General features: G+C 33.2%; 1 protein-coding gene across 1 annotated transcript; it reads right to left on the bottom strand.

Moving 5' to 3' along the window:
• LOC134693636 (uncharacterized) lies at positions 1–9,670 on the bottom strand. The gene is made up of 5 exons (XM_063554476.1): positions 9,519–9,670; positions 7,763–7,958; positions 4,315–4,415; positions 1,584–1,739; positions 1–426 (listed from the first exon to the last, which is right to left on the bottom strand). Exons 1-5 carry the CDS (start codon positions 9,580–9,582, stop codon positions 74–76), a joined length of 870 nt encoding a protein of 289 aa, XP_063410546.1. The 5' UTR covers positions 9,583–9,670; the 3' UTR covers positions 1–73.
• Between the last annotated feature and the right edge of the window lie 3,373 nt (positions 9,671–13,043).

Below are 13,043 nucleotides of genomic sequence, written 5' to 3'. Positions count from 1 at the left end.
CGATAAAAGGTATCTTCCATTGTTCTAACTTCTACAATGTCAATGTATTAGACCAATAGCTTATCTACAGACGTCAGTTTTCCGATGTAAAGTGTACATGGACTGTTTCTCTAAGTTGACATCTTCTGCTTCTAAGCCGATATACCAGTTTCTTATGTACCTTTCTCAAGAATTTAACCCTGAAACGTCTTGGAGGTGTAAAATCTAATGCTACAATGAAGCCAAAAATTAATGTAATCAGCACAATTCCGATAGTTCCAAGAAATCGAGAAGAACCCCTGGAATCGGGAGCACTCGTTTTTGCTCTAAGATAGGAGGATAATGTTGATTTATCAACCTTAAGTTCTTCAACTATGACCTCAATCGTTGTCGAGGTTATATTAGTCAGGACTTCCTTATCTTCACATTTACAAGCAGAATTTTCATCTGAAAAAAATAAAACAAAAAAATTAACTTGACTTCCTCAGTCGTCCTCAGATGTTTACCTCTACGGCATATATATGCAGTATTTCGACATTCGAAATATTTGACGAATTTTTAATTAACATAACTGTGGGGAAAATAAGGTACCCCGGTATAGGGGTAGAGTTTCGTCCTCAGACCTGACACATTTGTGTATTGTCCGCAGAACTTTAGCAAAATGTTTACTTCTCAATGACGATTACATATTGCCATACATTGCATTTTCCACATGTATTACATGTCCACCAAAATATGTATCACATGTCCACCAAAATATGTTCTACATGAACCTCCTAATTAAATATGAAGGTCTTGATTGGGTTTTCAACTCTATATACACACGATTGCCTTGAAGTATAAATTGGTATTGACGTTCTTTGTCATCTTAGTAACGCTTTATAGTATTCTTTTATTTGTCTTTATGAATATTACTTTTACTGTTTAGTCTAATTTTTGGTGACGTGGTTCTGTACTTATACATCCCGTTATTGTGTAATTGTGCTCTGGTAATTTGTTTGCATTCTTGTCTATCATTTTGCTTATGTGCTTTGTCTTTTTGCGTTTTTTTGTTTCTTTGTTACGTATTTGTTAGTTTTTATAATGATATAGATTATAACACAATATTGTCTTCTGTACCTCGTTTTTGTTTTACATTTTTGCCTATTATGTCTATTTGTTTAGTTCAAACATCGCTGTCAATATGTTAGAACTGTATGCGACTGTCATACAAGTGAGAGGTTTAGCTAGCTATACAATCTCTGTCCAAAGTAAGGAATATGACAGTTGTTATCCATTCGTTAGACGAGCTTTTGGTTTTTGCCATTTGATTTCGGACTTTCCGAACGGTTTTGAATTTTCCTTGGAGTTCGGTATTTTTTGTTATTTTTACCTTTTTCTCTCATATGAAGCCATTTCCCCACTATTTTGTAAACCACCAAGACCCTCAAATATAGTCAGTATGTTTTAATGACTTTTCCTGGCCATGCAATGTCTAGTGCATCTACCTGACAAAGAACGCCGGTTTCCATAGAACAAGGAATTGCTCTCCATGTAATCTTTTCCTCGAATTTTATACCAGCACATCCAGCATATAGAAAGCCGTACTGAAATAGTCCACTTACCTGGCCACTTAATATCTAGTGCATCAACCTGACAAAGAACGCCGGTTTCCATAGAACACGGAATGGCTCTCCAGGTAATCTTTTCCTCGAATGTTATACCACCACATCCAGCATATAGAAAGCTGAACTGGAATAGTCCACTGTCGTTGTTGTTATCTAATAAAATAGTTAAATGGAACGTCTCAGTCGAAAATATACATTAACATTTTGAAAGTTGTTGATATCACAAAACAGCAGAAGAAAATCAAAGCATAAACACATAGTACGTCATTTTTTTTCGTGAATACCTCCGCAATTTTTGAAAATCCTTGAGTCAGACGCACAGATTCATGCATGGTATACCGCTATATATTTTTTTCGTTAATTTCACTACTATAGCCGGGTGAAATGGCTATTCGACTAAATGTAAATCAAGAAGGAAGATTCGCTCCTTAAACTTTTATTTCAGCAGTCCGGCAAGACCGAACAACAAACTCCAAACTAAATGTAACGTAACATACACACAATAACAATATATATATATAAGCACAAGCAATTAAAGGATTAAGAAGATTAACAGATGACAAATTAGAAATAACAATAGATTAAAAGAGTAATTAGTGTCCGACACGTATTTGAAAATTATAGTCCAAACTGTCACAGAGAATGAATAATGAAATAAATAGAGTAAATGCATTTAAGACCTTTGTCCAAGATTATGACATATAATCCGTGTAAAACACTTATGCCTAAATTTACGACAAAGTCTAGAATAATTAAATACATGCAAAACCTAAATATATTAAAACAATTGAATAACTAAAATGTTGTTCAAAAACTATTTCATTGCACTGTCCAAATTGTCCGGTCATATATTCCCGCGGCCTCTGAAGACACGACCCGGGTCTTAATATTATGTTCATCTGAAATTGTTCCGAAAGTTTCTTCTGTGATTGTGGCGTCCTCTGTATCGATAGTTTTGATTTGAATGGTTATCTTGTCTTGTATTTTTCCGAATATTGTCCAGTTCGTCTTCTAGTGTTGTGATTTTATTCAACATACGTTCTTTGTCGCGCTGTAATTGATATTGCTGGTCGATGGCTTTACATCGTTGATCGTATATCCGAGAATGAACTGCTTTAAGATCCGTATTGCGTTCCTGTAATTTTTCTATATTTTTTTTATCATCTGCACCTTGTTTTTGAAATTTTTCTAAATTGCGAATTACACTGTTATGCTCTTGTTTCAGCTCTTTGAATTTCTTTTCGTAATGAACACTTTTGATTTCAAACTTCACTCTCTCTGAATGCACTCGGTCGTGCCTGAGTGTAACGCTATCAATGAATTCTCTATCATAATTAAAGGCGGGAAAGAAATCCATCAGTTCAATAGTGGTAAGTTCCGCACAAGGAAAAATTGACATAGCTTTGTTTTCTTTGAATATCCTCATCCTTTCTGCATCGCGACGTAATTTCGATTTAGATTTTACTTTAACAAGTTTCACGTCCGGTTTTCTATGAAAGTTACACATTCTGGCGTAATGTCCAAAATTTCTGCACTTATAACAAAATGACGTTTTTGCTATACATTGTCTAAAATGAAATTGGTTGTTAACAGTTTTTCCACAAAACTTACATAGGCAGTCGTCCATATGTTGTGTTGAGTTTCTGGTCTGAAAGGTAGCTCCATTATCAGACATCTGGTATCTCCAGTTTCGGCCAAAATTTCTGGTTCTCTGCGTATCCATTTTTCTGTTTGCTGGGGGATCAGCTTCACAGGTAGAACAAGGTATCCGAAAGATCCGTTGCCCGGGTCCTCCACCAGATATAGCCGGGTGAAATGGCTATTCGACTAAATGTAAATCAAGAAGGAAGATTCGCTCCTTAAACTTTTATTTCAGCAGTCCGGCAAGACCGAACAACAAACTCCAAACTAAATGTAACGTAACATACACACAATAACAATATATATATATAAGCACAAGCAATTAAAGGATTAAGAAGATTAACAGATGACAAATTAGAAATAACAATAGATTAAAAGAGTAATTAGTGTCCGACACGTATTTGAAAATTATAGTCCAAACTGTCACAGAGAATGAATAATGAAATAAATAGAGTAAATGCATTTAAGACCTTTGTCCAAGATTATGACATATAATCCGTGTAAAACACTTATGCCTAAATTTACGACAAAGTCTAGAATAATTAAATACATGCAAAACCTAAATATATTAAAACAATTGAATAACTAAAATGTTGTTCAAAAACTATTTCATTGCACTGTCAAAATTGTCCGGTCATACTACCAAAATTTTGTACAGGCAAAATGAACCAAAATAGAACACACCAAATCTTCAAAAGATCCACGTTGGCGAGGTATACTGCAACCTTATATTGAGCACAATTTGTAGATTTTAAAAGTATTAATAAGATTTCTCTGAAATTTAACGATTTTATATGCGTAATTGCTCTTGTTTAATCGATTTTGAATATAACATTATTAACGAAATCCATATATTTTGAATGCAAATCATTCTGAAACACATTGCCCGAAAAATTAATGTATGTTTAGTTAAACGACATGTATTTGTCTAATCATTTCTAATATATAGAATATCATAAAATGTTATTCATTTTTAATTGTAGCTTTCCTCTGAAAATGTCTAAAAGAATCAAGACATTAGCTGATTTAAGTTTACAAATTAAATAATTCGGGATGAAAGAAAAAACAAAAAATATAAAATATTTACTGGGAGTCCAATTTGTGACGTCCTCTAGTTTTGAATCATCTAACCAAGTCCAATTTTGGTCTGCATTCGAATCTTGCAATCCAATCCAAAACGAGGCTAGACTAAAAACAAATCAACTACATGTATTATTAATATAAATAAGATGTGGCAATTACTGTGCCAATGGAACAGCTTTTCATCAAAGACACAAATAATAATAATTATAGGTCAAAATACGGTGGTTTGTGCTTTTTCTGCTCTTTGGTCGGGTTGTTGTGTCCGACATATTCTCCGTTTCCATTCTCAATTTTATTCAAATAGTAGTACTTTCATTGTTGCAATAATATTCAAACTTCAAACCATTTTGTCAAACACTGATAAGAAACATGATATTACATGCGTTCTATAAAAAGGTTTTGTTCTCTATTAAAACATATACTAATTCTCTTGGCAGCCTTCATATCAGAGTGTCAAATTAGTGAGACCTATATTGACTTATAATTCTGAAATAACATATTTGGACTCGTATATATCATATTTAAAAGCTAAAAAAAAAGAGCTTTGGTTTCTGGAAAAATTGTGCACCCATTTAATTTTATTGACAAGACTCCAATAGAAAACTTGCATCTTGGTTATTGCAAGTTTACCCTTGGCACTAACAAAAGTGCCTCAAATTTTGGTACAAGGAACGAATTGGGAAGACTGCCTATTGAATGTCATATAAAAACCCAAACTATTATGTATTTAGCAAGGCTTTTCACCTCAAATTTGGATCCCTTATTACATGAATCTTTTCAATTAACTAAAACTTTGGATTCTAGTGGCACCTATTCGTGGTTCACTTTTGCAAGAGATTTTCTTTCTGAATTTAACATTGATATAGAAAGACTAAAAACCTGTGATAATTTAAAACAATTAAAAAATATTAAAAGTTATATTAAACCCCAAATAAACTCATACTACAACAACCTGTTGATAAATAAGTGAACATCTATTGATGATAAAAGTAAATTAAATTTTTATTTTAGCACTTGAGCCAAATCTATTGATCAAACCTTACCTCTCTAACCCAAACTTTAAATTTAGAAAATTAATTACAATTCTTAGAATCAGTGACCATTCATTATTAATTGAAAAAGGGAGGCATTTTAAAATTCCTCGCGAAGAGAGACTTTGCAAAAAATGCAAAGTACTAGATGATGAGAAACATTTCTTAATAAATTGTTCTCATAATTCAAATATTAGATTAACATATTTTGATTGCATTAACAGAGAAAGAAATTCATTTGCTAATCTCACTGACAATGACAAAGTTATATATATATATTTAACCCATCAACACCAACACAAGTGAATAAACTAGGATCCTTTATAAAAAAAAAGTCAATGGAACTGAGGACAGGGGACCCTTTAATATTTACCTGAATTTGTGTATATATATTGAGTTACTTAGTTATTGTCTTTATTTGTTTTTGTTGTTGTTATATTATGTCACAAACTGTAAAGTTTATATGGCAATAAAACTTTGAATTGAATTGAATTGAATTGAATTGAATTGAATTGATATAAAACCCATACATAATGGTCTGTGAACGACTTAATTTTGAAGGAATGTGCAAACACAAATAATCCGAGCCATTTGTTTTTTATTGAAAAATATGATAGTTTAAAGAGAACATTCCAAATGTCTTCCATTATTGAAGACTGTATCTTACTCTCAATTTGTTACTTTGGTTGTTGTGTTGAAGTTTTGTTAACTATAAATGCATTTTTATTTAAACCAAAAGTTCACCAAGAAGAAGCTGGCTGAGTATTTAATTGTGTATGCAATCCGTATGGTCGCTCTTAATAATTTGTTTTTCTCAAAACTGATTTATTTTACTTTCTCGTTGAACCTTTGAATAAATGGTCAAAAGGTTAACATATGTGTTGGTGTTTAACTTTGTCTGTTATATTGTCTAGTATTTTGGGGAATCCTTCCATTCTGCTTATATAATTATGTTTTACACACTCATTTTGCCCTGCGCTCTATGATGTGGCTTCCGTCCCTTCAGTAGTCTACCCCTCATTCCGTTCGTTATTTTGATTCACAGTCATTATCTTAACAGCTGTACATAGTTTTGTGAAACTTTTACAGAAGTTTACTCTTGCATCTTTGTTTCGTAATATAATGTTTGGTATTAATGAAGAATGACATAGATTTTAGTAATATCCGCACACTACGGGACACATTTATATCTGTTTCGTCCCCTTACCCTCGGATAGACCTTAATGAAAATTCTCAGATTCGTAGCCATGTTGCCATTGTCTTTCTACTACTATTTTTTTTTAACCAGGACACTTTTGACAGATTTCCCTCCACAAATATTGAACATTTATACCTTGTCTTGGGGGTTCAAATCTTATAACCTTCCTAATATAAGAACGATGACGTGATATTACTGACCATTAGATAACTCTCTACCATACACCAAATAATTAACTATCGGTCAACGCGTATCATTCAGAAATAAGCAATACCTATACCATAAAACTGTACAAAATGTTAACTGTTTCTTCGGTTTCCATAATAAAATAATGTAGACTATGTCATTGTGTTATGCGTGTGGACGTGTGTTATTACAATACAATACAATATTTTTATTCCAAAATTAAAGGGCCCATTAAGGGCATACGATACAGTTACAGGGACGGTTATGATGTTGCTAACGTAATTTGTTATTTTCGCGACGTCCAACTGTGACATATCGGGAAAAGATGCATTTTTCGACTGATTTTTATCATTCAAACTGATTTAATTTGAAAACGAGTTCATGGACCCCTAATTTTTAAAACGGCATTTTGTTTCATTTTGCAGGGAGATTATGTGACTCAAATTTTATTAAACTGTAAATAGAGGATTTTTTTTTAAATTTGATAAACATGCAGTAAAAAATGACGTTTTTTCCTCATTTCATGAACATTTGATAAATATGAGTTATTTCTAAATAAAAAGTTGCATATTTTTTTAGGATATTTATAAAATACAGAAATCACCGATTATTTAACAAAACAAATTTTGTGTTTATCTGTTAAAACACAAAAGTTATGTCTTTCTTTCGAAAAAGAAATTACGGCCACAAATCTGAATTTTGAGCAAATATACAAAATTTCGACCTCTTTTTACTCAAAAAGTAGCACATGAAGGTATATTTTTTATTACATATTTGATTTAATCAGGTAAAAAATAGCCTATTATATGCAAATTTTCATGAACTTGTAAATACAGGATCAAAACTGTATTGTATGCCCTTAAGAGCTTAACATAAATATTACAAAGTGAATAAAGAAACATAAAATAATAATTCTTCAAATGCATGAAGAAATGGTCAGTGGTCAAGGGGAGATAATTTATGGTGTGACAGACCGACTTAAATTAAGCTTTGCATGAATTTTAATGTGGTGACTCTGGTCAGAACGATTTACTTACTATGCGTAGGAATTTACCATATAACTACGCTGGTTCTTCGTCTTGGGCATAGCTATGTTCGCACCTGGTGGTTCCTTTTTACACATTGCAATTGCCTTCTCGAAAGTAGTTCCGTCTTGGTGGTTATACATAGGCTTATAACATTGACCATCATGTAACGTCCAACTATCATATTTGCAGGCTTTCAATCCAAAAACTGTATAATCATAATGCTCGTTGTATTTTTTATTAAAAAAAAATCAACTATGGATTTAAATAATGAATTTCTAAAATCATTTTTATGCATTTTCGTCAAATGTTTATAATATCGAAAATTAAAGATATGGAAAATCAAACTGATTTTCAATGGTTGCTGACATGAATATATATATATAAGTAAGACTCAGATCGACGTCCGGTCTCTAATCGACGTCCGTTCCTCAATCTAACGCCACAATAAGATAACATTCCTATTCGACGGCCAATTTTATGTCTATATAATCAACGTCCAATTTTTTAAAAAGTAAATAAGGTTAACAATTTTCCAACTTGAAAATATTTGTTAATTTGGTTGTCATGGTAACCAAGTTTCCCTTCTTGCATCCATCTTTTCAAATGTTTTTTATTTAAGTTGAACATTATAGATTGAAAGATCTGGTATATACTTTTTATACAGTTTCCAGAGACTCTCAAAGACAGGTCTTATTTCTCCTTGACATACACTTACATGTATGTCATTTATTAACATGAATAAGAATGACACACTACTATGTAGGTCGATTCGATTAACTTCTTATGAAGATAAACTTTAATATGCATGATACCTATTCGGGTTGAAACGAATCTATATGGAAAGTATGTTTAAATATTTGAACCCTACAAAACATGTACATGTATAAGTGTAAACAATCAAGTCCAGTAATTATTTTTTTATTGACATTGGACAAACTGCAATCAATCGGGCGTAACTTAACATTAATACATGCCGTCACATTTGACGTCGATTTGGACGTCGATTTGAGAAGCGGTCGCCGATTTGAGGAACGGACGTCGATTAGAGGCCGGACGTCGATCTGAGTCTAACATAATTTTTTTTTAATGGCAATTTTTATATACAAGTACTTATATTTATAGTTATTTGATCAATTTAAACAGCAAATTGGAAAACAAACTTGTTGGTTAAATAGTATTGCGAAATGACCGTCGATAAACCCATGCAGTCATGAGCACAACACACAAGCAGACACACAAATAAAAACACAATGCTATAAACACTGGATATGACTCTTGTTATACTGGAAGTTTTTGTATATAAGTAAAACTTATTTTTATGCCCCATTTATGTGCATTATGCTTTCTGGTCTGTGCTTCAGTTCGTTTGTTCGTTATTCCGTTCGTCTGTTCGTCCCGCTTCAGGTTAAAGTTTTTGGTCGCTCGAGGTAGTTTTTTTTTTAAAGAAGTTGAAGTCCCATCAACTTGAAAAGTACACATATTCCCTACGATATGATCTTTCTCATTTCAATGCCAAATTAGTGATTTTCTCCCATTTTCACGATCCACTGAACATAGAAAATGATAGACTAGTGCAGATGGGGCATCCGTGTACTGCTGGGGACACATTCTTGTAAATTTATAAATTAAAGAAGAAAAAAAAATGCAACTAGGAAAAACGTGTAAGTCAATTGTTAAGTACTGCGACAGAGCCTTTCGAATAAGTCATGGACACAAAAACACAAGTTAAAAGACACACAAAAAGAGCAATGATATGAATACTTACCAGTACGACGGCAATAACAAATCACGACCAAAAATCGGATTATTGAAATATGTTTAGACATCATCAATCTGTTTAACCCACTATGCTGCCAATAGTTGAAAATATTGTTGACATCGAATACGGTTGAATTTTCATGCGCATGTCTTAGGGATGTGTCGTGACAGCGCTAGTTCCATCCTTTTTCTAGATAGTTTCACAAAAGAATAAAACATATCGATGATTAAAAGTTCTTTGTTTCGTTTTGTAAATTATTCTAATCCGGCGGTATTAAAACGGATTAAAACACATTGATTGGTAAGATCCAAAGATGAGATTGAAAGAGAAAGACGATAATTAGATAACTGGCTTCCCTTTATTTCCTTAGTATCAGGTAAGGACAATAAAGTTACTTGGGATGGATCTTTAAAAAAAATCACCAGAATGTTCGAAAAACAACTTCAATAGCTGATAGAGCAAAGAGACTTAAGACCTCTTCCTAAACATATATATCGTGTCAATGAGTGTTTTCTTAACCATGAGTGTAACGCTTATTCAATGACATGTTTTTTCTTTCTTTCCAAGAGTGTATCAAGAATTCAATAATAAACGCATGTAGATATATGAAGATGTGGTATGAGTGCCAATGAGCCAACTCTCCATCCAAGTAACAATTTATAAAAGTAAATCATTATAGGTCAATGTACGGCATTCAACACGGAGCTTTGGCTCACACCGAACAGCAAGCTATAAAGGGTCCGAAAATTACTAGTGTAAAATCATTCAAACGGGGAAACCAACGGTCTAATCTATATAAGACCGAAAAACGAGAAACACGTATAGCCCACATAAACAGATGACAACCACTGAACATCAGATTCCTGACTTAGGACAGGTACACACAATTGCGACAGGATTAAACGTTTTCATGGTACCAAACCTTCTCCCTTTTCTGAAACAATAGTATAATATGACAACATAGAGAGACACACCATAAAATATCAATTGGAATAACTTAACTCAATCAAAAAAGGTAGAAGCACAAATCTAATGTGTCTTTATAGGTTTTTTTTATTAGCAAGAATGTAACTTCAATGAAATGTGTTTTTTTTCCAAAATTGTAACGAGTACTTATATGGATAACTTCAAATGGATATCGGGTAGTTGTCTCTTTGACACATTCCCCATTTCCATTCTCAATTTGATCTAAAGTAGATGGGATTGGCATGGTCATATATAATATAAAAAAAGAGATGTGGTATGATTGCCAACGAGACAACTGTCCAACAGAGACAAAAAATTACATAGAAATTAACAACTATCATAGGTCACCGTACAGCCTTCAACAAGGATCAAAGCCAATACCACATAGTTATCTATAAAATGTCCAGAAATGACAATGTAAAACAATTAAAACGAGAAAACTAACGGCCTTATTTATAACACCTGTTATGATTGAATATAGATTTCACGCCATTAGATCTCGACGAGCATTGGTTGTAGCAGGGTTCATTGAGATCGACTCGATATCCCGGATGTTATGGCGTCAATCCAATCAAATTTGCACGTAAACATATTCAGAGTAGGGGCCTTGTACTTCCAGTAATCTAGAGACCTTAAGCTTACTCTTATTCAAATGGAACTCTAGTCAGAACTCGGGTTACAAAACGAGGCAGGTTTAGTACAGTTACAAAACGGTGACAAACAAGATGAGAAAAGAAGAGTATATTAATATAGAATAACTGAAACTTGTATTTTGTCATTTATAAATACTTTTCGACTGTAAATACTGTCGAGTTATTAAATGGAATAGAAACTTTATAATTTCTGATCTTTGAGCTGCTTTAGTAGCACGTGAATATGTTAAGCAAATCCATTACGACGGGCAAAGGTTTTTAAAATGAGTATAATATCCTAGTAATTAGAACTTAAAATGAATAAACACAAAAGTCATTTGTTCTAAACCCCGTTGTTGGCATGATACGGATTATGTTCTTCTCATATCTTTTATGATGATATGATACTAAATAAACCCCATACGGGACGGATTGTGATGAAGACATAATCATTCAATCAGTTTAATTTGAGGTCTGGAGCTGGCATGTCAGTTAACTGCTAGTAGTCCTTTGTTCATTTATGTATCATTGTCATTTTGTTTAGTTTCTTCTGTTACCTTCTGACATCGTACTCGGTTTTCTTTTAAACCGAGTTGTTCTGTACGTATTGTTGTGTGTTTGTTTTATTCTTCATTGGCTAGAGGTAAAGGGGAGATATGATCTAAAAAACATGTCTTACCCCGCCACATTTTCGCGCCTGTCGGAGGTCAAGAGCCCTGCATGGCCTTTGTTAGTCTTGTATGAGTTTATTTTTTGTTTCTTTATATATTTCGGAGTTAAGTATGACGTCCATTATCACTGAACTTCAATTTAGTTTAGGGGCCAGCTGAAGCACGCCTCCGGGTGCGGGATTATCTCGCTGCATTGAAAACCAGTTGGTAGCCTTTGACTGTTGTCTTCTCTTTGGTCGGGTTTGTGTCTCTTTAACACATCCTCCATTTCCATTCTCAATTTTATTAGAAGTGTTTTATCTAAACATGTTCCGATCATGTATACAGTTGTTCATCGTTGACGTCCATAAGAAATTTTATAATTCAGCTCGAGTATAGGTTTTACCTAGATTGGGGAAGGTTGTTCACATACGTTTTCGCACTGATTTTATAACTTTAATAAATCTGAGTTAACTTTGACGAATCGAATGTGGCCTGTTTGAAGACAAACTTTCTGTCCCTTGTCTTGTATATCCTAATTTTCCAGTGCAGTCCAAATTTCTTCGACCTTTTGTCAATTTGTTCTCATTCCAAAAATGAAATATTCACCACTAGATGGGAAGCAACTTATAATCAATCAACATATTTCACAAATAGTTCGAAACAACATATACACATCACACATTCAAGCCAAGAGGATATGGGGGGGGGGGGGGGGGGGATATCTAAAAAATAATTTAATATTTGGTTTTCTTGCAATTTACAGTATTAAGTGCCAGTCTGCCTAAGAATCAGGCAGTGGTGAAAACATGACCAAAAAACCCCACTCAATTTGACATTGCTTTCAGTTCATAATATTTAGTTATGCACAAAAATAACATTGATTTCCATTTTCTGTTCTGGTAATAGAAGATACATTTTGGTTGAAATGCACTAGAAATTAACGAATAAGGGGAGATAACTCTGTAATTTGCTCTCATTCTAATCAATTTTCTAACCAAGTTATTTGATATTTATTTACCAGACACACACAAACGAAAGACTAATACGTTTTAACTCAGGCTGATGGTTAGTATTAATTAGCATAATTAGCTCGGTGGGTTTTTTCTAATCATGTTTTAATTTTTACCTAAATTGCCTGATTCTTACAAAGACTGGCACTTAATATGTAGTTCGATGAGATCATATGGGATACCTTCGAGACCATGAAATGAAATAAGACCATAAAAAGAATAACGAAACCCATCTACGGTTATCTTTGACTGAGCGAGTGGCAAATTAAA

This window comes from Mytilus trossulus, chromosome 12, assembly GCF_036588685.1.
Source record: "Mytilus trossulus isolate FHL-02 chromosome 12, PNRI_Mtr1.1.1.hap1, whole genome shotgun sequence".
Taxonomy (NCBI): domain Eukaryota; kingdom Metazoa; phylum Mollusca; class Bivalvia; order Mytilida; family Mytilidae; genus Mytilus; species Mytilus trossulus.
This window is presented reverse-complemented; position numbering and strand designations above follow the sequence as displayed.

Bases quoted from the DNA above. Each gene is read 5' to 3' on its own strand.
- LOC134693636 (XM_063554476.1), bottom strand. From the start codon at position 9,582: ATGATGTCTAAACATATTTCAATAATCCGATTTTTGGTCGTGATTTGT. The intron at 4,416-7,762 runs GTAAGTAAATCG...ATTTGTTTTTAG, and splicing joins ATGGTAAATTCCTACGCATA to TCTAGCCTCGTTTTGGATTG. The intron at 1,740-4,314 runs GTAAATATTTTA...CTATTTTATTAG, and splicing joins CGTCACAAATTGGACTCCCA to ATAACAACAACGACAGTGGA.